Source organism: Chenopodium album, chromosome 14 (assembly GCF_948465745.1).
Source record: "Chenopodium album chromosome 14, dcCheAlbu1.1, whole genome shotgun sequence".
Taxonomy (NCBI): Eukaryota; Viridiplantae; Streptophyta; class Magnoliopsida; order Caryophyllales; family Amaranthaceae; genus Chenopodium; species Chenopodium album.
This window is the reverse complement of record NC_137847.1, coordinates 5,372,365-5,399,333: the sequence shown is the minus strand read 5'-3', so window position 1 is coordinate 5,399,333 and position 26,969 is coordinate 5,372,365. Positions and strand designations below refer to the sequence as shown.

At 34.4% G+C, this 26,969-nt stretch overlaps 2 protein-coding genes across 3 annotated transcripts; both read right to left on the bottom strand.

Moving 5' to 3' along the window:
- Positions 1–9: 9 nt before the first annotated feature.
- Positions 10–7,044, bottom strand: LOC145579934 (uncharacterized). Its single transcript, XM_081637242.1, has 14 exons — positions 6,810–7,044; positions 6,631–6,719; positions 6,448–6,535; positions 5,730–5,829; positions 5,568–5,641; positions 5,352–5,423; positions 5,149–5,226; positions 4,675–4,799; positions 4,101–4,173; positions 3,881–3,942; positions 3,148–3,525; positions 2,287–2,386; positions 1,472–1,687; positions 10–326 (listed from the first exon to the last, which is right to left on the bottom strand). Exons 2-13 carry the CDS (start codon positions 6,711–6,713, stop codon positions 1,487–1,489), a joined length of 1,434 nt encoding a protein of 477 aa, XP_081493368.1. The 5' UTR covers positions 6,714–6,719; positions 6,810–7,044; the 3' UTR covers positions 10–326; positions 1,472–1,486.
- A 1,883-nt stretch (positions 7,045–8,927) lies between these two features.
- Positions 8,928–25,214, bottom strand: LOC145579932 (villin-4-like). 2 transcript variants are annotated; one of them, XM_081637240.1, is made up of 24 exons: positions 25,024–25,214; positions 21,973–22,099; positions 19,843–19,942; positions 19,580–19,648; positions 19,162–19,398; positions 18,873–19,050; positions 17,440–17,572; positions 17,175–17,337; positions 16,949–17,096; positions 16,674–16,774; positions 15,472–15,627; positions 14,500–14,568; positions 14,334–14,402; positions 14,105–14,242; positions 13,318–13,446; positions 12,850–12,997; positions 12,708–12,718; positions 11,909–12,049; positions 10,745–10,870; positions 10,589–10,654; positions 10,089–10,416; positions 9,808–9,998; positions 9,474–9,651; positions 8,928–9,376 (listed from the first exon to the last, which is right to left on the bottom strand). In XM_081637240.1, the coding sequence occupies exons 2-23, from the start codon at positions 22,026–22,028 to the stop codon at positions 9,538–9,540; spliced, it is 2,871 nt and encodes a 956-aa protein (XP_081493366.1). In that variant the 5' UTR covers positions 22,029–22,099; positions 25,024–25,214; the 3' UTR covers positions 8,928–9,376; positions 9,474–9,537. The 2 variants fall into 2 exon arrangements, with proteins under 2 accessions (XP_081493366.1, XP_081493367.1); XM_081637241.1 differs by having other exon boundaries at positions 21,973–22,029; positions 25,026–25,214.
- Positions 25,215–26,969: the final 1,755 nt, after the last annotated feature.

Below are 26,969 nucleotides of genomic sequence, written 5' to 3'. Positions count from 1 at the left end.
TGGATACAATTACATAAATGTGTACTAAAATAGACTGTGATTATCAGAGTATTTGTGTAACTTGCACTTTTATATATACAACCAAAAACCATACATATTTTCTTTTCCCCACATTAATCAGTCATAAACTCAATAAATGTGATAAACTGATGTTAGTCTAAATATCATGATCTACCTCATCCCTATAATTACTACTCATCAACTAAAACACTTCTGCATTTACATGGGTCGGACAAGCTGGAGATTACGTATTTACAGCTAAACAAGTCGAGCTCAAATTTCTTCAATTGCCACAACTCAAACCTAACCTTGATGCCATTATGTACCTGCAATAGAAACAAAGGATAGTATTTGGTTTAGAATTCATTCTGGGAAAACAAATTGCAGCAAAAGAGATATCTTCAATAGTGTATTACTCTTCCACAGCAACACACTTACTTATAAAGACATACGTTCCAAAGCATTAATAATCTATTATGAAACAGCAATACCAACATATCTGCTGCTTGGAATGTAGGTCGACGAACAGGAATATAGATATGCACGGTGGCACTTAAACAACCGAAACCTCAATCTTACTTAGGTATAGCATAATTTTGCTACCCTAAATCAACAGAGTTTTAGCACAAAAAATAACAATGCGCGGAATAATTATTATATTTCACCTGACTGGATCGACTCATGGCCTAAAGCGCCCAAAAAAAAAGGGTATTTTCATATAAGGCTCTCATGAAGAAAAAGTTGCAAATTACTATTTGGCATGAATAACAAGTTGAAGGCTCAAGTACAAGTTGTTTAAAATATTTTCCGTGCATACTGCATACAAGATCTAACTGTGGAAAAAAATAGGCAAGAGATTAAAGAAGGTAAGTTGAGCTACCCCAGCAACTATTCACTCATCTAGATCCAATAAATTTGTTTATGGGAAACCACTTAGCAGTTACGTAGTATGAAAATGTCCAGACTCCAGATAAATGAAGACCACAAAGATAACATTTATACACTAGATTTTTTTTTTTAATAAAATGAAAGCTAAAGATAATTTGTCAAGATTATTAAAGGTCTTCAGGAATTTGAAGAGTACAGAGTATTTAGAATGATAGGCATTGAAAGGCAGATCAAGTCCTGGAGTCGGGGAATATACGACCAGGAAGTCACAAAAGTCAAGTTCAAGAAAAAGAGACTAAAATGGAATGTCAGTGGACTGATGGGCTACTGCCAAAAATTCTTTTAATTACTCCGTATAAATCTTTCACCAAAAGGTTTTCTAAACCCAAATGAGGCTCTGTACAAAATTACAAATGAAGCGAAATGGCTGTAAAATACTGTCTTTTAACAATTGCCAGGAGAAGAGGGAGCAACATCAAAGATTTTTTAATCAAACAAAAAGCAGGGTAGAACTACATCTTCTTCTCATAACAGCATGCGAAAAAGGATCAATCTGAGTTCTTTGTTGTTAAAGAATACTTACATGATTTGGTTTCAATTACTTTTTTGTGGCATCAGTGAACATGGCTCGAGTCCAGTGCTCAATATCTTCAGTTTCAGATGGCGGTGGAGGAAATTTTGGATACTCCACTAGGTCCCATCCATCAAAGACGCTCTCATTCTTACTAGCATCAGCACTTTCATTGGCATATAGAAAATTGGGTGCAAAATTCGGAAGGTTTTTATCCCACATATTTCTCTGCATGAGAAAATTAAAATGAGTAAAACAATACAGAGTCTATAAACATAGAAATACTACCATGTAATTAAACAGAAAAACGACAATCATTCAGGAGAGAAAATAAGAGCAACATAAAAACTAGCTCATATTTGATGTAAATAAAATAAATGACAAATCAAGCATAAGCAGTAATGCAAAACACTGCTGATTTCAAAGATGTATAGACTAATGATTCTGGATTTCTGGAAGAGAGAAGGGGGGGGGGGGGGGGGGTTGAGGGTGCCAGGCTCATATATCCTCTGTGCAACATGAAATTTTAAGGCAACGTTTCCATATACAGCATCCATGATGCATTCTTTACATGTAACACTTAAACTCGATTTCAGAATTTTGAGTGCCACACTGCACGACTGATGAAGCATCAACAATCAACATGTATCATTTGAAATTAAAATGTTCTAATGGGAAGACGGCGATATAATACAAAACCAAGACCAAGATACATAAAATCTGACACATACTTTTTTGGGGGAGGGGGTGGTTGGGGAGGGTAGGGGGCTTTGCCATGCTTAGTAGTCCAAAAAGAAATACAGCAGAGTTGTAGCTGAAAGATATACCATTGCAGGTTGTGCATGAGCACTTTCCAGCATTGTGCTTGACATCATTGAATTCACATTCCACACAGATTTGTTCAACTGCTGAACTTGCTTACATGATCTAAAAAAAGAGAGAATGGGAGAGGATGGTAAGAAATAGTCAAGTTTGTTAAACTTGGTTTTATTTGCAAATGATATAAATGAAAAGGCAATAAGGAAGAAGCAAAGAAACTAATAGGAATTAGAAATTGAAAATTGGTAAAACAAACCCAGGAAAGATTTGATTACTTAATAAGCCTTCATGTATGGCAACTGTGTTCTCCCACTTGTGTGAGCCCGACGCTCTTCAATCTAAATCAGAAATGTCTTATATAATTCAAAAGTTTTTTTCTTTTTCATTTTGTAGGGTGGGGGGAGAGTAGAGCTAAAAAAAAATCATCACAATTTTTCCAGACAGAGATACAGGGGAAGGAGAGAGGAGGAGGATGTCTAGTATCTTAAATTATCTTTTTCACTAAGACTACACATTTCACAAATCACACACATCTAAACTAATAATGAGCAATGAATATCGTGCAACCCTATGCATGCAGAAAAGTCCAAAAAAAAAAAGGGACATGGCAGGACTAGGAATACCCAAAAAAAAAAAAAAATACTATAATTTCCAACAAGTTCACTGCAGTATCACAGCACATATTGTATATCTGTAATGCTGTATTAATGGAAGAGGTAGATAGGCTAACAATCTCTGCTTCCTTCACATGCTGAAAATGCATCAAGATTGGCTGATTCTAGAAATGATGCATATTATAGTCTATTACAGCAAACATTAAAAAGACTTATGCAATAAGTTTTTGGGTTAGGATAGTATTGCTAGATAACCTTGAACACGCCATTTTCAGGGAGAAAACAGAACGGACTTCCTTGGAAGACGAAAGAGTTGCAAGCAAGTTTGCAAATGCTTCAAACGTAGAAGCATCAGTGGGAACATCCAGGCACAGAGAGTTATAACAGTATGCTGTCACACAAGCCACACTTTTTTTAAGAAGAGCAATCCCTTTCTGCAAATCATTGTGGGTCTCCAACGAATGAGGTGATGCACAAGAATAATTGAAACTAATACTTCCAGAAGGATCCAATTTGGGTTTCCTCTCAGATTCTACTGATGCCACTTCAAAATGGCTTGATCTCTCAGACCACGAGTTTTCTCCACCAGTAGTGCAACAATTTTGTCTGGGAATGAAAAGAGGATACTCATTGCTGCAGATAACAGAAAAAAAAATATATCACAGTTGAGATGATTTATTAAGAAGAAAAAGCAACAACAATCAGGGAATAAATCCTCAAGCATACCAGCTAGAGTAACACCAACTATCCCTTTTTGTCATTTGGGGTTTGGGATGATTTTTTACAAGTGAAAAAGTAGAAATAAAAAGTCGGAGGGTAGGTGTCAGCTTCAACATAAAAGAAAAAGTAGAAAAATAAACTTGGTGGTCACATAAAGAATGGTCCACATACTTTGGGTCATCCCAATGAAGGAAAGTCGGGTAAACAAAAAGGAATAGAGGGAGTAATAAACTAACAATAGATTCAAAGCTAGATATTAAATTGATACCTTCGAGAGGATGGACGAGCATCCCAGTAAGAATCCCGTTGCCATATTCGAGAGCAAGAACCCTGAAAAGAGAATTAGGCATGTTGAATAGCAGCAAAATTGATAACAACAGAAGAATTAAACTTATATGTGAAACACAGATAATAGATTCCCAATTATTAGATAGGACAGCTAAAGTATAAGGTTTCTAACACAATCAAGCATCTGAATGAGAACTTACAGCAAAACCAGAGTTGTGAAGTGCAGGCAGACACAGGATATGATTAACAAGATTCAGCAGTTGCACCATATACCTGTTTTGTTTATTGATTAGTATTTCATATTTAAACATTCCGAGAAACTACAACATCAATACATGCATTAAACAAATTTCACTGCATAAAACAGCAACTCCGTCTGACAAAGCAGGAACACCACTTGTCATTGAAACTCATTTGTGCTCTTATTGAAACATTACACTCGCCACTTTACTTTTATTGCTTACATATTCACTTAATATCTTGATACAGGGGACATAAAATTATTATTTCTCAACCATTATATAGATAAAGTTATCAATGAAGCTCGATTCATAATTTCACCTAATTACATCCAGTGATAAAAATGAGATTAATAAAAAGTTATACTATATACATGGTCATAATTCCTGTTTTAGTTAGTAAAATCATAAAGTAATACCCGCAAGACATAATGATTAATGATGATGGCATTTCTAACCAGCAAAGAAACATAAGAGAAAACATAAGCCACACCCCCCCCCCCCAGCCAAAAAAAAAAAAAAGAAATGTGTATACCCTAGAGATGCTGCAAGCTCCTCCGATGGAACAGAATGAGGATTCAAACCCCGTGGTAAACGAGCATTGCAAATTACATCATATTGGCCATTAAAGCCATCCTTCTTCTCATTATCCAACTTTACCTGAGAAAATCAGAAGGGAGTTCAGAGCACAGATTATAGTGCCACTAAATCTGTTTAAAGCAACATTCATAAGAAGCAAACCAAAATTTCAGCTTCCAATAGAAACAGAACTTCTCGGACATTACAAATACAGAGAAAAAGGATATTAGGAAACTAAAAACTCTAGCAACATATAGGCAATTAGGCATACATATTTAATCATAAGCAAGACTGAAAAGGTGAAAGAAATGCAAAGAGCTTTAACAATTATGTCTCTGGGCACAGTTAAAAGTATCAATGATATAATATCCTACATGAAAGTATTAAAAATGCCAAAACTGAAGAAAACAAATGGGGTTATGGAACCTACCAGACGTTGTGGAAACAATTTGCAGATTTGTTTTATAATAACCGATTGTTTATGTAAACGCTCTGAAGTTATTGCCATCTGCAATTCATCAGAGAGAACCATATGAGCATGAGCCATTAAAAAAAAACCCTATTAGCTGGCCTATATTATCTACTGCAAAATACAAAAAAAGCCTAGTTAAGGGCATACATTACAATACTTACATGCCCCAAACTCTGAGTACATATCCAATTAGGATAAGACTTCTCCAGCTGTTCAACACGGTGTTTTTCTAACTAAACACAAAATAAAGAAAATAAGAATGTTTAATAAATATACGTCTGAAAGATTTTGAAACATACAAATTAAACTCTAAACCATGCCACATCCAGGAACAATATGGAAGGAAGAGAAGGAGAGTGGGGGGGCAAAGTGAGTACCATATTTTTAGAAAAGTCAAGCAACCCATATGTCACTTTAAGATCACTAGACACCTTCTCCAATTTAGATTTCCCTGCCATTCATAACCCTCTGTTACATATTCATGCCATGGTTAGCCAACAAAACCATAAGAAGTATGGAACAAGAACAAATCTCCAAACCATGCATAAGTTGTTCTCTCGATTTACGTAGCTTCTCTTTAAGCCCAGCAATCTTCTCATTCTGAGCTATCTTCCAATTAATCTGCTCATCAGTCTTTCCCTATTGGACAACAATCAAAACATATAAGTTTATTTTTCACTATTTTCTTCTCTTATTTTTTTCAGTTACACCACTCAAACATACATGGATTCCACAATAAAAGTAATATGATGCTAAAAGAGCATGAATTACAACAAAACACGACTCTCTCGATCATTAAAAACAGTACTGCAGCTATATCTTAAAGCGCAATAGTACAAATGATGATCAAACCAGACAAAGGTGCAGCATCAGAGATCAAACTGATTTACGCGCCATTATGTCATGGCATTACCTTATGTAAACCGATTTTTTGTTTCTTTTTAGTTGATTTTGCTGCATTTGAGAAAATATGATCAAATACCCTACATAGTACAAACTCCACATATGCTTCCTTCGTTCTTTAATAATTGCAATGGTTTCCTATTTGCGAAGATGCAAAATCATTACTTTAATTGGCCAATGGTTCTCTCTATCTATCTCGTAATCACACGATTCTCTATTAGATCTCTCTCCTATCCTTAAGAACAATTCATCCAAGTTTCAATCCCTAGAAAGTTGCAATTATTGAAAAAACTTATACAGAAGCATTTGTGATCAAAATTATCAGAATTTTTGCAATGTAATAAGAAATCAAACCTTGGCAACTAGCTTATCAGTTAGCCTCGAGTACAGCTGATCACGGCGACTTCGTAACGATTTCAGCAAGGTGTAATACTCATTCAATCTGAACTCAATTCAATCAACCAAATTTAGTACATTAGAGACGAGATTTTTCAAGCTTAAACACTCAAAATCGCGAAATTTGGACTTCAATTTTACCTGTAATTCACACAAACAGTACAAATTGAAGCAAGATTTGAGCTTTCACAAATTCCACAGCAACAGGATTTACGATTCGTCATATAAACCTTCAAAATTAATCATAATCAAACATCAATTATGAAATATATAATCTTTATAAACCCTAAATCAACAAATTACGACTAAGTTCGTCAAACCTTTTTGGAAATTCAAATTCCGGAAGAATTTTGAGGAGTAATTGAAGAAAGTAATCGAATTCCAGAATTGATGAGATGATGATTAAAATATAAGATTGAAGAATTAAGATTTATGAAGAATTAATTGAAATTGGGGGGAATTAAGGAAGAGAATTTGAAAGAGGTTTAGAAGTGCAATTGCAATGGAGTTTCTTTTACAAGCAAAGGTATAGACGAAGGAGTTGGGTCGGGGTGACTTAATAAACAGTTGAAATTTCAAACAATCCTTTTAAAATTACTTTTGTTTGGAATTTTGGATAGGGTCACAAATTCACGATATATAGGTGTCAATTTAGGTAGCTGGGTCGGGTTTGGTTGGTTTTAGTTGAGTCCGGTCTAGTTTAGGTTTGATTTAAGTTGAATTATTGTGCTCATGTTAATTGAAATGTAAATCGGATTATTATTGGATCGTATCGGATTGAGTCAGGTCGAATTAAATTTTGACACCTCTACTCCGATGTGATGCGGTACAGTTTTAGTTGATTGATGTGGCCGTATGATTCAAATAAAAGTTACCAATAATGTAAATGGGATGCGTAATAGGGTTGAAACAAAGTTCACATTAAGTACGTTAAAAGGTTGTTATAAAGATTTTGACAAGTAAACAAATAACTATTTTCTTAAAAAAAAAAATAAAAAAATAACTAGTGTTTGGCTTATAATAAAAATTATGTGATGAAATACTAATATAGATTAAATTAGTTAAATTTATTTACGTACTCGTACTATTTAAAATATATTTTTTCAATCATTATTGAACACCAAAATATATTATCCGAAATCTGATATCCTAAAATTATTAGTTTACTTCGTTCTTTAATTGTTAGGGTTAGGGAAAAAAATAGCTTAAAAAGTTCAATACATATTTTGGGTTACATATTTAAAATAGCTATAGGTTTTATGTATGAGGAAATAAAAGAAATGAGATTTTTCTTTTGCTATTATAGAATGTTGTTAAATAGACTTTTATAAAATTAAACATGAAATCTCGGTTCGTTTGACATCGCTGTGGTTTTCTGTTTTTTGGTTTTTTGTTTTTCAAAATAATATGATATATGTTATATAATGAATCAAAAATTAGTTAAACATGTTAAAGTCATGATAATTTTGAAAACTGACAACAAAAAAGTGGAAACTCCTTTTTTTTGTTTCTTGTTTTCGATTTTTGGTTTTCAAAAAAACAGAAAACTGAAAACAAAAAATTATGCCAAACAAGCTTAATGGTTAACTTTTTTTAACAAAATGTTTTAAACGTAAGACGTGTCGTTGGAGTAATGGACCAGTGGTTGAAGTTAAAGTATAATGAACAAAGGATAGATTAATCCGATCTTTGCACACCTTTTGCCCTTCTATGTTTTTTTAAATTACTCTCATGATCTACCTTCTTCACTCCAAAGAATGTTCAAATACTTTGGTAAATTGTTTGAATTTATTTTACAACAACGGATGAATTAGTTTCTCCATTAAAATAAGTTTAAAATGGTTGTACTAAAAACTTACAACAAATAAAATAAACAAAAGTATGATTGTATGAATCATCTTATTCGTACAGTTGTACCTTTGTTAGTATAGAGGTAACTAGGTAAGCAGTTATGTCAAAGTTTCATTAGTATCCAACAAAAAAAAAATATCATCATACTTAAGGGCCATATTTTAATAGGTTATACGAGTAGCTTCTTTTTTCCTATTTATTTAAAAGACTATTTAAATCCCCGAGGATTAAATTAAAAAAAATTAGAATTCAAAACTTTCTTTTGTATGGTGGATTTTTAAATACTTTGATTTTTTTGATTAATCTTGGCTTTGAAACCTTTGTTAAAAATAAGATGAGATTCGCATTTACATTTAAGCATATTTATTCCACACAGATATCATGCATAGTAATAGGTTTTATAACCTAATGGCAAACTTGAAGGGCTTAATTATACATTGTACAGATTAATATGTAATGCCCTTGGAGCTTATTCGAACTATAAAATGCACCAAGTATTGTGTACCAACCACACCTTGAATGGTGTCTGAAAAACTCATCGCCACATACATGCATCAATTATCTAACCAAACGATAACAATTATAAGTGAAATATTATAAAAGAAAAATACACACCTTATTATTATTTTTAAAAAAAATGATTTAACTCTTGACTAGATTTTTACACTCTTCTGTACAAACCTTTAACCCCTTGGCTCTTCAGTAATCAGTACAACCTAAATGGCACTGACTTTAAAAATCCTATAATTCCTCAATTAATCTTCAACAAAGACTCGAATGGAATCAAAACAAAAATGCAAGCTCACAACCATGCTGTGACCTAAAGAATATGACTTCGCTAAATTGAACCAAAACTACGTACCAAACCACCTGCTCCGGTGCAGGGATCGGAGAAAAAAAAATGTTCATCAAATAAATTTCTAACAACCCATCTATTACGAAAAAAAAATAAAAATAAAAAGGGCAAGTTATTGGGAGCAGAAGCAGCCTAAAAATACTGATGCTGTCCCTTCACACCAAGATGAATGAAGTATCACTGCAGAAAAACACAGGATAGTCAGAATTGCTGTTAAGCAGTGACAGATGAATCAGAAGATCCCAAGAACTGTAGATGGAGTTCATAGAGTTCATACAGATTCATAAGGCAAGATCCTTCAATACGCAATTCCAGAGAAAACTGAGACCTGCTGACGATGCTCAAAACAAGTGCAAGGCCATTTTTAGCTTATTCTGCTTCCACTTAGGTAGTTTATAGAAAGCTTCTTTTGCCATCCCAAATTTTTCCTTGAACTCTGCTGCAGAGAGGTAAGTCTGCACAAACATAGCAAGTTTAATAATATGCCTGAACTTGGTACAACTATGCTATTAGATGTTCCAATAAACTTTTTCTATGTGCTTTTTTTTTTTTTTTCTTGGTATAGTGGGGTGGAAGCTCAAACAAGCAATTAGGAAACAGAAGAGACAGACCTCTCGCTTAGTGACATCAATATCAGAAATAGGATCAGTTGATATTGTCTTTAAACGTTCATATGGGTATATGGTGAGTCCCTCCTCGTCTTCAGCCTCATCCTCCTTGGAATCCTCTTGTATGCTACCCATGGAATTCTCCTTGGAATTTGATTCCGGCTTTGGTGTTTCTTTAGGAGATTCTGTATTCACTTTAGCATAGAACAAAGGATTCTTATAAGTTTGATACAGAGGAATAAAATTCTACTATATATCAACACAGAAACTTCAAGGATGTTCACCTTTACGAGAGCGGGGTATAATAACAGGTTCTCGTGGAGTTTGCTCAAAAGTTGAAGTAAGTGCTAAAATAGCAGCAGCTTTTGGAGCTGAATTGGCGGAATCTGGGGTGACTGATTTTGGATAAAGCTTTCTAACAACAGGAGGTGGTGTTGAAAGATTCCTGGTATTTTGGCTCTCAAAAGTAGCAGCAAGTGCATTAAATGCAGGAGACCTGCCTCTCACCCGCACACGGTCTGGGCTGAAAGACATACTCCTTGAACGGCCCTGTGATTTATCTGGCACACTGGACCTTCCCCCATATGATACAGGTGTTCTCCTCTTTGGTTTCTGGATACACATCGAATAATCAATCAGAAATTACATAAAACAGGATCACAAGATAAAACTGTTAGCCTTTTCCAACTATATCAAGCATACAACAGTGACAATTGTGACACAAGTTAAATGAAATATAACGAGGATGGATATGCAATTGCAGTGGTTACTGAAGTGCACTTACATTCACTGAGGGGGTCCCTCCATTCTTTAGTGATGATAATTTTCTCTGGAATGAGTTACCATGAATCTGTCCGAAAATAAAAAATAAAATGTAAATGCAGAGTTTAAAATGATGCTTTCAATCATGAAATCATGCAAAAAATACTGGAATACTAACAGTTGATCTTTCCGCGTCCCATGTAAAAAAGCGAGTGAAGAAAGGGGGTTCGCCCCCTTCCATGACCACGTATATAGGCACTTTAGGGGAGAGCTTTTCTAGAAGAAAATCACGTTCCACAAATTTCTGTCACAAAACAAGATCACAGTTCAGAATTATCACAAGGGAAGACATCCTAATAAAATAAAAATGTTAAAAGATTAGATTAATAAAAATCATGATGAGTACAAGAGTGGTATTGGCTCTACTAACTGAAAACCAATTTATAAGAGGCATAACTAAATTCTTTGCTTTAAAAGTACAGGTGTACAGCACAATCTGTGGAAGGTTTTCTGTTAAGTCGTCCTTCAGTAAAATTGAATAAACGATAGTGGCTTGATATCACTACTTAGAGTAAGAAACTATCACTGATACAGTATTCATTCCAAAGCTCCACTAACATCAAAAAAATAAAAATAAAAAAATGTCACTCAGCCCACTCTAGCAGTAAAGGTTCATTTAATCGACTGTTCTCTTTTCATGAAAGTCTAGAAATGGATGGTGTGAGAAACTGGGCCTCGAAAAATATTAGATAACTCAATTATGATTCAGCATTTTAGTAAGATTTTATTTCACCTCAAAAAAAAAAAAAAGAAAGATCTTTAGAAGATAGCTAGATAAATTCCAATAAGTTCAAAGGACGGCAAGTAAAGTGAAATTCACATCTAGAATAACAAATGAAAAGTTGCAGTAAGCTCAGATAAAACCCAAATTCCCAATGAATAAAAAGAATCAGGTTAAGTAATTAATTACCAAGTGAAAACAATGAAACCCTAGAGTAGATATCATGAAGCTAATAAGTAAAATTAAAATAACAAATGTTAAATCATCAGTCTTCTGATTGTGATATTTTTTTACTCTTTATAGTTCCTTGGAGGATGTCCCTTTATTTTAGAGTGTTTTTTAAATGATGTATAGTATGACTGATAAACTGGCAGACAACTTTTCATTACTAGCTTTCAGCGGTGTATTTGTCCTCTTCTGCTGCATTACAAGTTCTCAATACTCTGATCCAATGATATATTTCTGTCTTAAATATTAATATAAAACAGCATTGCAATATTTCAAGACAATCTGCAGTGAAGTCTGAAGCAAAATATAGCTCCCTACAAAATAAAAAGTTACCTCCCCAATAGTCAAAGCTTGCATTTTGGTCTTGGAATCCACTTGTTGTCCAACCCACACAAATATATCAGAGTGACAATCCAATATAAATATATCTTCAGTCATTAGATCATCCTGAGAGAAGTTATATATTTCTGCCACCTGTGATTAACATTAAATTAGCTGATATTTTATTGAAAAAACTAAAACCAAATATTAAATTATGAAAAATTTCATAGTTATGTATCGTAAAGTGGTCAATACTACCAAATATTCAGTGGTAACTCAACAAAGTCCATTTCTTAACTTGCAATCACAGATATTGTCATGGAATTAACTATGAGAAAAGTGAGTCTGCACTCATAAAGAAACTAAAATCCCCTATCGAAAAGTTATTTGGTATTAGTTACTCCATTATGAGTCCAAGACAATCAACAACAGTCACAAAATATGTATTCACATAGTATTGTAGTCAGACTAGTTGATGACTTTTGCAGGGCAAAGAAGTGCTTGTACCACCACATCAAGTTCTCTCAGATTTTGGGTTTTAGAACTACAGCCTACCAGTGTTCTATAGTTGACTATAGTAATATTGCTTCGAATGATATAGAAAAAGCTCACGAATTAAAAAGTTTTATGAAAGGTCATCCCACTTTCCTTATAAAGGGCTGAAGGTGCAGAAGACTACTCCAGTACGATACATAAAAATGCTCGTCCAAAATTGCACACCACTAGTCTAACCAGGAATAATGAACTATAACAGGAGTGTATCGAAGATAATAGTGCTTAAACATAAGAGAAAGTTGCATAATTTACACACCTTCAAAACTCCTGGGGACCAACAGCAATTCATCAACCAGCAATAAAAGAGAAGAAAACAGGAAAATGTCAGCGGATATATATATTTAAAAAAAAAAGTCATATAAGATAGAATATATAATACTAATAATAATGCTAAAGACCTTTAGAAAAGTGGACAGAAAATAAATGAGGATCATTTTCAGGTTCTCTAGCAATCTTCTGGCTTGGGTATTCAGATTTCTCTCCTAGCAACTGCCAGAACAGTTCAGATTCTGCTCCTTCTTTTTGTGTTTTGCACTGCAAGTTTGGCTGCAGAAAGACATGTAGACTAGAATAAATTATTGGTTCCATCAATACTAAGCTAGAGGAGATAAATCCAAGCAATTCACTCCCCACAACCCAGCTAGTATAAAGTATTAAGTGGTGAGCACCCCAGAATCCAGATGGTGCCAGAAAACAATCTTACAAATGTAAAAGATAAACTTCAATAATAATAAAAAATAACAACTAAAAATTTAATGAGCAACACAAACTAAATAACAACTTAACAAGGGATCACCACAAATGAAAGAAAAAAGTGATCTCTCCTTGTCTTAAGAGGTTAGAATGGAAGAGAAAGATTTCCCAACCTTGATGATATCCAACTGCCTCTCAACAAGTTCCTGATCCTCTGCTGACGTGAGATTTCCAGACCATGAAAATACAGTGGAGCCACTATGCAATATGTAACAGTATGAAGAATTTAAAGATGATGGTACCTGATGCAATTAACCATGATTAGATAATGCAAGTAATATGAAATAAGCAGATGATGATTAAAAATGAATCTCAAGATTAAAAAAAACAGATTGTAATGGTTGAGAGGTTGAACACAACCCAAGCATCTCCTCACATCCTTCCCCCTTGCCCCAACAAAAATAATAGGCTTATTTTAAGGAGCCTTTGACAATTTCAGAAGATCTAAACTAGAAAGAAAGAACTTTTAATCCTCCTTCCTGATGCATTAATACCTCAGAAAATAAGTTCTTATCAACCTTTCAAACACAATCTTCCACTCATATTTAGGGGTGGGACAAAAAGGTATATCTCAATGCCTTTGATTACTATTCCAAGCCGCCATCTTTAGACAGAAACATCCATTAATTGAGGTCATCCTAGAAATTGATTTTATTTCAAAGGTTGGGCTAACACCAAACAACATGCCAATTTAGATTTAAAATACATATGATAATTATGTGGAGGAATAAGAGCCAGATTTCCCATTTAAGTTTCCTAGGGACATCATAGTTGCTAAGGTCAAATTACACTTTGCAGACTTTAACAAAGAGATTTTGCTGGAGAAAGGCTATAGTCTAACTATTTCCATAAATACGCCATAACTATGCAAGTGTAAAAAAATACAGTAAACATACACACCGGATCTACTTGAATAGCTTGCATATTCTCAGGTCCAGAGCCCTGAACTCGAAACAAAGCAAGTCCATCTTCTGTATATGTGTCATCAGTAATCTCCTTCTCAGCAATGTACTTTTTGTATCCTTCACTTAGTCCACCCTGAATTTTCATGAAATTTCATGCACAATCAAAGTTGAGATACTAATGAATATTTTACTGGTAAGATTGAAAATTTTGAGTAACTACACACCTTGAAAACAATAAAACTTTGAAAGATGGCAAAGAACTGGATTGGCTCACTTCCTTCGTAAAATCGAGCCTTAAAAAAAAGAGTATTGAATATTAGTTCCAGGTTATAAAAACAAGCCTAGTCAGAGAAATGTGGAAATGGTTGTGTAACAGTAATGATATGGTACCTGAGTTGGCACAAACTTCATGTTTTCTACCATCTTGGTAGCCAGGGTTGTGGCTGATATTTGTTCCTCCTGTATGCATAAACAACATGCACGATCATTTCCAGGATTAATAAATAAATAATACATTCATACATGAAATGGATATGAAAAGGCACCAGGATTAAGAACACTATTTCATATTTGTTCAGATAAAAATCATTTCCACCTTGCCAAACTTTATTTTTTTTGATGATTAATCTGTGCATGTGACTATTTCATGATGATTATGGGCATTATTGCCTCAAACTGATCGAAGCAAGGGCATTACTGCCGTCACAAGGGTTATTGGGCAGTTTTCTATTCAGACTTGATTTTGATATTTAAGTCTGAGAAGGCTACAGCTTACTGTTTTCGATATTCTATATGGTTCTGGGAATAAAAGGGATGTTAAGGGTTTATACGTCTTATAAAAAGGTGTCATTAAAAGCTATCAACCTCCCAACTTTGGACCAGGTCAAATACTCTGAACCTTGTAAATCTGTGGGTTCCCGGTTCTTCCTTTTTTTATTTTCTCAACTAATGTTTATTGTTGCCTGTGTTCCACATATATTAAACACCAAAGTCATGTTCTATACACCTGACTAATCTTATTGACCAGCCTAAAATTATCTGTACTTGTTTGCAACTATGACCTATTAGAACTTTTTGTAGTGGTTTTATTGGCCCAAAGCTTAATTTGTATGCACTTATATTGCCTGACATAAGTTAAAATAAGGTGAGAAGAGAGCTTACGCCTATCCTCAAATTCATAACAGCAATGCTACTCAATAATCAGTCATCTTTTGAAATTTCACATCATATTGTGATTCTAAGTCGTAAATGCATTGGCGGTTGAACAAATGCAATTTCATTTCATTTTCCAAAATATACTTCTGGTCCAAGCAAGTCTTTGACTGCTAACTGTGCTAAGAAACAGAAACTTTAAATACTAACCTCAATGCTTTGCTTCCCAATCCATGTTCCAATAAGTTGTTCCTCCTTATCTTCTCCAGGGTAAGAATACTGAAAGATGTAGCAGTCTCCACTGTAGAACTTTGACTGATCAGAAGCAGAGAGGAGACTCTTCTTACTACCGTTTACACGCCAAACCTGTACAACCATTGTAAACAAAAACATTAGAAGCTATAACAAGATTGCTACGCCACTCATGGGATTTACAGCAGAAGCAGCATCTGTGAGTGCAGGCAAAAACATTAGAAGCTATAACAAGATTGTCACGCCACTCATGCGATTTACAGCAGAAGCAGCATCTGTGAGTGCAGGAAAAGTAATGTGGTAGCAATTGCTGTATTGGGTGCAATGTTAGAGCAGAGCGTCAATGCAGGTGATAAAGTTGCATACTGATACCAGAACAGTAAGAATTCAAAAGTTGGAAATATATCACACTTCATGTTTGCATTTAAATAGAAAATCAACTGTTGCTCATCTGTCCTTAGGTTCTTTCTCTTTGGCACTCACCTTTAGCCTAGTTTGGGTTAAGCTAGGTCCATCTTTATTCTGTAAGAAATGTTCTTGTAGCTTGGAAAGGAAGGATGAAGGTTGGCCTGCCGAATAATGGAAGACGGTTCTGCTGGAAATTTGGTAATATGCTTTAAAAGAATTCAAGTACCCATTTCAGGGAAGCTATTGTATAGCTGAACTCAAGGTATAGCATCTAAACACTACTTGACAGTTTTGATTTTAAAGATAAATGATATCACAATAGCTTGAGAGCTTCTTCTAATCAGACCTCCTTTGGTGTAAGGGTGACATCTCTCTTAGTCTTTCTACTACACATATGTTTTTATTACTTATATAAAATAAATAAAATAAAAAATTAGTTGAAGCGATTAGATATAATAACAAAAAACTCTTTTTGAACATGTTCCCAAGATAAGAAGAATAAAAACAAGCAAACAGCATTTACATGGAAAAGGTACATGCAAAAGTCTTTTGGAACCAGAAATGTATTTCACGAGTGCTTCATACCCACATTTGTGAATATAAAAATTGACAAGTCCCTATGTCAATAAAATAATTGAGTAATGACATGTCAAAGTCAGAAATTCAAGCTGTGGCACCCAGAGCTAGGACCTTGTCTGGGTAACATAAATCTAACTGACAAATAAAGATAATGGCATCCATACGTACTATACCTGCAAATTTCCTGTGCAGTCAATGTAAACTTGAGGCACATCCTTTGCAGGTTCAGCTTTCACAAGGCCCTTTACATTGACACCCTGGCGTTTGAGAAGAGCTGGATAGACAAAAAAAGAGTTGAAAGTTTCAAATGCAAAGGCATATGAAAGGTAAATTTTGAATAAAATCATGATCCAAAAAAGAAGTGAAATAAGGGCTAACTAACTTGTGGCACAAGAGCCTGACTTTCAATACTTTTCAAAAACTACATCAGAAAATCCCAATCACTTACCAGCAACCTTGCCTCTTCCATCTTCAGATACAGCAACCTCAGCAGTTGGAGGCCATGAATCAAAATTTGTTTTGAAGGCCACTGTCTCAAATCCCTCAATTACACGGATTATATGAGACTTTGGTCGGTCAAGACTCCGAAGCAATTCCTGTTCAGAAACGACAAGAGAAATAAGAAGGTATCCCATATCAACATAGAAAGAGATAAAATAGGGATCAGAACTTACTTCTGCTGCCCCACTTGCACTTTTTCTCTCATCAAGAGTGGTACTTCTTCCTATCCATACAAAAACCTCAGTACCACAGTCCAGAATATAGCATTTATTCGTATTTAACATATCCCTTGTTAATGAATCAGATTCTTCTGGTTCTGCCTGTCCCTTCTCAACGCTTAAAAGACAAAAATAAAACACAAGAGCAGAATCAATTGGTTGTTTTAAAGCAAAAACATTTACATAAGAGCCAAAAGTAACAATAACGAATAAACCTTACCGGAAAAGCTTGGCAGGAGTAGGATCAGAACTCTTGGGACCTTCACTAGCTGTTTTCCTTGGTAGCGGAGCAAACCCGCCAAAAAACCCCCAAAATTCACCGGATTCAGCATCAGCCATCAGTTTCCCATCCTCTGTAAAAGCATTGAAGCACATAAATCTAAAAGCAACCACTAGTTACAACCTTAATTTTTAGATGACTAGATTTTTCAAATACAAGAAAAGTATCATTGGATAGGCATCATCCAATAAAAAATTATGTTTATAAATAAATAAAATAAAAATAAAAAAAACTTCAATTATGTCTTACATTAGTAACCGACATTCCAGGAAAAACCCAGGAAGCATAACTTCAAAGAGAAAGGAAAAAGGAGTTTCTACTCTATCGTCTCTATGCCGGTTTGCCGGACAAAAGTTTATTAAGAACTTGATTTCAGAAGACATTATCATTCCTCACTACCCACCACATTACAAATAACCAAGAAGCTGAAAGGCAGAGGACTTTTTACTATCTATGCCTATTTAAACTCACGAGAAGAACCTGCAAGGCTGCAACTGCTACTCTGCTAGTACTCCAAACATAGCAGGGCATATCCCTTGTAAAAGCTGATGCCACTAACGACACTAGGTAGCAAGCTTGCAATACTTTACACACACACACACACACTTGAGATTTACTTCATTAACAAGATACATCACACAGAGGCATCATTGGCTCTTTGAGCCATTAAACCTTCAGGGCTTCAGCTGTTGCAGGCCTTTAAGTAGCAACTTTAGGCAGAGACAAGGAAAAAGGCAAGACTTAGGAGACTAATGAGTTAGGAGTACTTCGTAGGAATCTGCAGAAAAGACAGAAAAATATGCCCCCTCACGCTCTCAGGTCCATAAAATCCAACAAAGAACGACAAATTAACGATAAAGAAGGCCTAGGCCCAATAGATTATATATTTTCCTATTGTCACATTGAGGATACCTCCAACAAAGACATTCCAGGGAAGGAATACCACCATTTACCATCAGAAAAGATTGGATGGAATGACAAATCAAATAAAAACGACAAAAATGAGAATGGAGAAGACCTGATCCCATGCTCATACTCCAATATACCATCCCCTACATTAACTCCTTAAAATTGGACCTAGGAAAAATATAAGAGGCAATATAAACTTCCTAGGTTTACTTTAGAAAAGCCTAATTTCGTATAAGCTTGTAATAACTTCGTGAAGAGAGGGACTGAATTTCAAAGCAATATTCCACTAAAGAGATTATTATTGTCACCCATCATTGCAAAATTAGACCACACTCTTTGATTTGCAGCGGAAGTATAATAGTGAGATGTTTTAGACAAAGAGATTGCAACAAATTAGTCACCTGATGTTGTCTTTTTATAGATATAAGCTCATAGAGTTCATCCATCTTAGAAGATACACTTACCAATTGCAGCTATATCACATTTTCCATGATGACTGTTGTCTTTAATATACTGAACAACTTCCAATGCTTTAGCTCTCTCTTGAATGGAAGAGTTGGAGCCATTGAATTGAAAAATTTTAGATTCAGTGTCCAAAATGAATATATCATCGTGATTTAAAGAAGATCGAGCGCAAGGAACCTGCAAGCACAATATCATGCCATTAGACAAAACAATGACGCATGTCAAAGGCACATATAAAACCAGTGGCCCATGAATCCATCATCATATCAGTGAAGGTCATTAACTTGCCTCGTTTACATGAACTACATGTTTCCCTCGGCAGACATAAAGGCGTGACTTATATTCTTCAGCTTCATGATGCTTGAAACCAGATGCAACTCCCCCTTCCAGGGGGATAATACATGGTTTAAAATATGAAAGAAACTTCTCAGTTTCATGGCCCTGCACTTCTCTATATTGAACAGCGCGACCTCCCAAAGCGGCATCTAACTCCACAGTTTTTACAGCAGCAGCACCAGCTTCATCCTAAAATCAATGTTTATAACTTTAAATATATAACTCCTCCCACAAAAGTCGCTGTATTAGAAATTTTAGGCAATTAACAAGGTCAAGAATTTCTACTATTCTTATCAACAGTTGCTCCATACAGTGGGCTAACTAAAATAATGCTCTAAATGCAAAGTGAACAAATTGTATATAGACTTACCTGAGAAGTATCTTTACCAAGCCAATAATGTATATCTTGACGCAATGCACCACTCTTTAATGCTGTTGTCTAATAAAGCAAAAAATAAACAACATTAGAGTTTGTAAACTACAAAAATTTCCAGGAAAAGAGATGCAGCCAAACAAAGTGTCAGAAGTGCAACTCCAAGCCACTCAAAACAAAGTAACAGGACTAGAACTTTAACAGTACCAGGATGAAGGAGGGAAAATTAAGCACAAGGCAAAGTTCCAAACAATATTTACCTTCAAAACAATGTAAGAATCTCCCGTATAAAACTTTCCATAGGATGAGCTCGGGACACGTACAGGTCGAAAATTCTCAATGCGCCATATTTCCAATCCTCTACAAGTTGTCAAGGAAATAAAAGTGTTGTGCATCATACAAATGTACTTCATAACTTTTATACGGCATAAGCATCTTGTCTTTGTTACCCACATCATAGTTACAAATTCTAGTTCGTAGACCATATAGACCTTATAATATCACTGATTGCTAAACAAAATGATAAGGCCAAAATATTCAATGTCATTATGTTTAAATTAGTTTGTGCAAAAAAACAAATATACATGGTCCTGAAAACCAAGATTAGGATGGCAGCAGGACTACATGGTCCTGAAAACCAAAAAAGGTTGCTCCTACAAATTTCACTTGAGACTATATATGGATGGCTACTATTAGAGTACATATTTGGAAGAATTTTACAAAGACCTCTTTGGCTGATCCGAAAAGGATTGTGAATATTTGCTAAGCAAGTTGTTTGCTTAATTTTGAACAAAATTTCCCTCTCCTATAATAATCTCATCCAGTAAATAACCTGTTTGGAACAAACTATAATCACTACTCCCTCCGTCCATATATAAATGGCATTTCACTTTCCGTCTTAACTTTGATGATAAATTGGTCTCAAACAAGGTTGATAAATTCATAAATACTAAATAGTATGCTGCTAAAATTATACTTTGTAACTTTCATAATATTATCTTTTATAACTTTCATCATTACACTTTAAGAGGAATATGTAGTCGGAGTTTGATCTCCAGCAACAAAATATAACGTGTTCAATAATGTAGGGAGTATAAAACATCCTTCCATCATTTTGGTTCTTAATTAAGATGTTGCTTGTTAAAATTTTTAGTTCAGAACACTTGTTTTATGAAGCACATCTTTCATTCTAGACTTCAAGGAATACAAAGAATCCCAATACTTTCTTCAGACTAACCATAATCACATTATTCACATGATCATTGCAGGTCACATGGCATTAGCATAATTTTTTATGTTAGGTACATCTTGATCATGATTTATGAGAATAATAGTTTTATATTTCTGCATATGTTTTTGCAACAGTTCCCTCAAAAAAAAATATGTTTTTGCAACAGGAGACGTAAGATAATACTACAACTAATAAATAATAGGAAAAATTAATGTGAATAATCCCACTATTGCATCTCTTCTCATTTTAATACCTGCTACATTTTATCAAAATAATCCAACATTAGGCATACTCTTTCCAAAGATCCAAAATGACTTGCAACCTGTAAAACAAGTAATAGTTTATTTTTTATTTTTTGTTATTACTCTTCTTCTCCCTCCTATCTTTCCTCTCTTTATCCTACCTGACCACCCACAAATCCACTATACCCACCACCCAACTTCTTTCTCCTCCTTAAGCCACGGTTCATCACTCAAATTCTCTCCTATGTTTTCCCTCAATTCATCCACCATAGTCACGTTCATCACCACCACTCAACTACTCTCTCAGTCTCTCCTCATCTGCTACCCTTCATAGATGCCGACCAAAACCACATTCACCACCACCATTTTACGACACATCAATCATCAATTAATAGCCAAAACCATGCCCACCACCTACTACCCACTTTTGTATATCCACATAACCAAAACTAGCACCACCATCGCGTATTCCCGTGACCTACCATCCACATAAACACTTTCGTCATTATCATCGTCATCAAGTAGACGGTGTGGGAGGCCGCAAAGTGATAAGGATTGAGCTTATCACGGTCAATATCATCAATATTTTGGTGAATATATTATGCCCACTAGTTTAGGGATTTATGTTTGTCAATTAATCTGTAAATCACAGCCTAATTATTCTCATCATAGGTAAATATTTGTGTAAATTGAATGGAATAGTCATCCCCATCTATTCAACCAGTTCGAAAAACAATAAGTTTAGCTGAGCAAAAATAAGATCGAGGCAGCAAGAATAAGATGAAAAGAGCATGCCCTAAAATGGCAAAATAAGTAATATACGAAGTAGTTGAATATATGAGTAACATATTAAAGCAAAAAAGAAGAAAAAAAAAACTGAAGCAGATACTCAAATATATGAATAAAATAAAGGATACGCCTTTTGACCGGCTCCCTGGAATGCTGGATCAAGATCTCTCAGGGAAACAGACATACTGTAGGAATTAAGAAATTTTGGAATAGATCAACAGCAGAACTTTTGAATCAAGTAGCAGAAAAAAAAAACCTGGGAAAAAATACAAAGAATGCATCTGAAAAAGTTTAAACTGTTTTGCATTTCATGCCATATTTCTCCCTAAGAAGGAAGAGGAAAAAGACAGAAATGCCAATAGAAATAAAGCACAAAACAAATGATAGAATTTTTTGACAATTAAAACAAATAATCAATACTGTAAATTGTAATGCTGATTATCAAAAGAAGCATCAACATTTCTAGCTGCTTAGAAAAAAAACCAAAGAAAAAGTATAAACAACAAAGATACGCTTCAATAGCTGAGGTACTTTTAAGACCTGTAAATGAATCTCCTTAACTATAGGACAGTCCACTATAATCAAATTAATGGGAAGCCTTTAATCTTTTATCACCAAATTCTGAGGATATATCTCTTGTATCCAATATAAATGTTAATTATATAGAGAAAGATCTTTATATGCAATGCTAATTAACTACTGAATTTGAGCATGCTCTCATAGCTTGCATCATAAAAATTAGGTGACAGTTGTGTTCCAAACTACCATTAGAATGCTTTGTAATGAACTAATTTCAATTATGAGATTGAAGTCAACCAATATATAACGGCATTTGGCCCTTTGGCAGTTTGGTGTCCTTGGTGCTAACTTCATTCAGTTAAATCAAAGCAGGTGAAGTTACTATATGTTAAATGAGTAAATCCTTAAAATGAGAAAGATGAGAAGAATTTTATATGCATATATGTTTGATTGAACTTGCATATATTTTGAACCAAATGTACAACTTCTATCCACTCAAATATGATTTATCTTTCATCTCCTTGGATCCCAATATGTGAGTCTGTGTGTGTGTTAAAAATCTTAAAATCCTTCTCCTTGGATCCCAATATGTTTTACAGTGTGTGTGTTAAATTCTTCTCCTTGGATCCCAATATGTGTGTCAGTGTGTGTTAAAAATCTTCTCCATGGATCCCAGTGTGTGTATGTGTGTGTGTGTGTGTGTGTATCACAGCATAGCACAATAATAAAATAAATTGTCGGTAATCCATATATCCTCTCTCCTTGCACCTTCAGGCACTCCCTACTCCACTAGCATATAAAGTTTTGCTTATTAGCAAGGCAGGCATACTCCCTTGACAGTTTGTGACTAAATGTGGTTAATAAAATATTTCATCCTGAATCTAAGTGATACAGCATTGGTTAGAAAAATGAAGTTGGAGGTTTCTTCAGGCAACTAGCCTCTACCGCCATTCCAATTGGTTTATATATAAAGCTACAAGTATCTTTCATGTAGACATAGGTGTACTAAAACCCCCTCAATAAACACAGATGGACAACCTATCCAAAGATATTATTACCCATCAAGGGGCAATACATTTAAAAGTATTGATAACCTATCAAACAGGCACCATCTTCCAGCTGCAAAACCCAAGACCAAAATTATTTCCTTCACCAGAAACATTGGACAGATCTACAGTTTAGCCATTCTAAATGATATCAAATCAACGAGCCTATGGGAAGGGGAAAGATAGGTCATTTAACAATCTTTGTATGCTGATAATAGATCACAATATCCACCTTGGGGCCTGTATGGTTTCTGAACAAGCAGACCTCTGCTTTTCAAACAGAATCAACTCCACACAATGTTTGTCCGTGCTAAATGATACCCTACCTTGCAATCTAAATTGAACAAGAAGCTTGGATGTTTGTGCTCCAGCCAAATGCACAGCACAGGTGCCTATAACTCAATGCAGTGCTTCTCGTGACTTCAACAAAGTATCAAAAAGTCATAAAGGCACGAAAGAGAAACCCAAAACGAGTGTTACTATTACGCAGACACCTCATTACTATGACCTTGTCTTCTCACAGACTCCTTATTTAAAATGCTTTATAGTTTCCACGGAAATAGCCCCAGCAGATAGCACAGAACCTTTGATACCAACCCCAATCTATTACTGACCTCTGAACCAAATGTACTGCATAGAGTCTGGTAAAAGCTGAAACTAATCCTCTGAAGCTTCAGGGTATTGGTGAAACTAACATCCTCATCCCCAACAACACCCCCCCCCCCTCTTTCATCCCCCACAGGACCAAAAGATCGATTCAATAAGCCATGCAATATACTCTATTACTTCAACAAGTTCAAGTAAAATTTTGAAGCATTAGGCCAAAGTTGACAGTTAACAACATAAAACGTGATGAGAAGCGAGGCATGGCAGACAGCAATATGTGGATAGACTACCAAATCCACAAGGCATTCAGTTATAGTAAAAGGCCGAGGCAGCAAACACCCAATCCAATGTGTCTTGTAACTTGCAAAGAAAAGGAAATGACGGCATTTGGTAGATACTCATCCAAAAACAAAACCCTTTGGGAATGGCAACCAAATAGACAATTCATGTCATTCAAATCTCAAAGCAAATGTCATTAACCGTTACGCAGCTTGGCTCTCAATCAGACACAAGGAATGGAAATGGGAACATACATTTTTGTTCGATCTCGAAAATGCCAAAAACTCCACAACCATCCAATCTAAACAGACAACATTTCTTTCAAGACACTGAAATCCACCCCTCTTCCACCTTATTAAAATTCAACAAAACCCAACCAATACCATTGAAATCCACACCCAACACACCCATCAAATACCAAATGAGCTAAATTACATTCACCCAAAAAATTACCTTATCAATCTAACCCGTTTCTCTAGATCAACATTACTCAAACAGATCAAAAAACCCAAATTCAAAAGAACCCAACTCACCCCACCCCAGAAAAAAGGAGTTAATAGATTAAAAACAATTAACAATAAAACAAAATTAATATTAACACACCCAAGTTCTCAAAATTAACAATAAATAGAACAAATCTATCAACAAAATCCAAAAATTCTCAAAATTAAACAAAAACAAAATAGAGCTTGCACCTAAACAAATTAAAAGAAATAAGTCAATAAAATTACCTTATTACAAGAAGAGGGTAGAAATCCAAAGCTAAAAAAACAGCAACAGTTCAAAAAGATTCAACCTTTGATGATGAAATTGTGAAATGAAGACCCTTGAATGGATTTGGGAAGAGAGAGAAAGTAAGGAAAGAGAGAGAGGAAGAGAGAGAAAGGCGTTTGGAGGGAATTATGAGAGTGCCAGGCGTGCTTATCACTAACGGCCCCCACAATACAGAGATGATCTGTTGCAAAAACAAAAATTATATTTAATTAATTATGCCAATAATTTTGGGTAATTTAATCTTGATTAATCATAAATTAATCAGAAAATCAAACATACTTTTGGAAATTAAAATCAATGAAATGTGCCCAGATTTAGAGAGAGAAAGAGAGGTTAAAGATGAAGAAAATTAATTAAGGAAAGTGACATGGAAAAACATCAAATAATGTAAAATTAATTAATGGGTAATTTGCCAATATGGGATTCTTTTACATCGAATCATTTACAGGTGGGAAATTGTTGATTTTTTTTTTTTTTTTTGTTCTTATTCAACGTAAAGAGATAAAAATCAGATTTTTTTAATTTTTTTTTAAGAGAAGACAAGGAAAAAAAAAAAGAAAAAAAAACAGAATATGACATCGTACGAGGAGGTAAAAAAATTATTTTTGAACATTTTGTGACCATAAACTTGATTTTGTTTGATATTGTCAAACTAAATCCTAGGTGATATTAGATCAAACTTGACCCGATGCGAATCTGTTAGATTTTAATTAATGATATGATATTATTACATTCCTAAATACATACAATAAATCACTTATTATATTATTAGAAGAAAAAAATTTGGTATCATTTACGACTTATCTTTAAAATTCATGTTGTTTAAGGGTCTTATATAAGTCTAAAGTTTTAAGGCTCAAGGTAAACATCACCATCATACCTAATTTAGAATTTTTGATAGCACATTGTTATGCCACTTACCGATATAGGTGCATGCTAAATAGTGATATCTGTCAAGTCATGTTTTACTTCAAATTGTCTTGGATTCTTGGGCATATAATCTTACATGTAGTTAATAATATAGGGTTATGCACTGGTCCAAAATCTAACTAGTTCAAAATCGATAAGACCAAAATTGTCCCTCTTAGTGAATCAAATATCGGATTGAAATTGTTAATTGTGGTCCAATTTTGAGGTAGGTTTCTTATACAAAAAATGTAATTTTTATTTTTACAAAAATGTTACTAGCATTTCCAATATCCTAATCACAATACATGAGTACAAAATATATTTTCACTATAAAAATTACAATTACATAAGTTTCTATCATATGTAAACCTTCATTAAATAATGTATAATTTAAAGGACCTTGGGTTACCATTAATATTTCCATTTCAAACTCCTTTTAAAACCGAATTAAATACACTCTTATGGCCTTATCCATAACAAGTCTATATCCTTATCGTGTAAGTATTTGACATGTACATAATATACATTATTAGACATTATAAATCACTCTCATAATTTCATAATGAAAATATACACAACAACCTTAAAATGACTTTTTAAATTTGCAGGTCAAACCAAACCCGAAAACCTTTGAAATTTGCACGAGTGTGAGCTAATCGACTCAACGTTTGACTAGTCTACAAGAATTAAAATCTGATTTCTGTAATGAGCTCACTTAACCCTGTTTTTGAAGCTAATTAAATTAATCAGTTTATGATATGGACTAAAATAAAATATGGAGTAATGATATTGGTAGTAGAAGAATATTTATTTAGGGCAAAACAAAAAATGCAAGAAGAATAAAACTTTAAGGCTGGTAATGTTGCTGACTTCCGCTTTGTGAGGAGAGAGAATGAGAGGTCGGCGGTGACCGGCCAATAGAATCAAAGCCCATGAAAGTGACCCTTCATTTCTTAAAACTAAAAAAACAACAAAAGCCCAAGAAAAAGTGA

Excerpts from the sequence above, each read along its gene's own strand:
- LOC145579934 (XM_081637242.1), bottom strand. The coding sequence starts at position 6,713 with ATGACGAATCGTAAATCCTGTTGCTGTGGAATTTGTGAAAGCTCAAAT. Across the intron at positions 4,800-5,148 it reads AATTGTTTCCACAACGTCTG|GTAAAGTTGGATAATGAGAA; the intron begins GTAGGTTCCATA and ends TGATTTTCTCAG. Across the intron at positions 4,174-4,674 it reads GAGCTTGCAGCATCTCTAGG|GTATATGGTGCAACTGCTGA; the intron begins GTATACACATTT and ends TAAACAAAACAG.
- LOC145579932 (XM_081637240.1), bottom strand. The coding sequence starts at position 22,028 with ATGTCTGTTTCCCTGAGAGATCTTGATCCAGCATTCCAGGGAGCCGGT. Across the intron at positions 17,573-18,872 it reads ATGTGATATAGCTGCAATTG|AGGATGGGAAACTGATGGCT; the intron begins GTAAGTGTATCT and ends ATGCTTTTACAG. Across the intron at positions 17,097-17,174 it reads GTGCAAGTGGGGCAGCAGAA|GAATTGCTTCGGAGTCTTGA; the intron begins GTAAGTTCTGAT and ends GTTTCTGAACAG.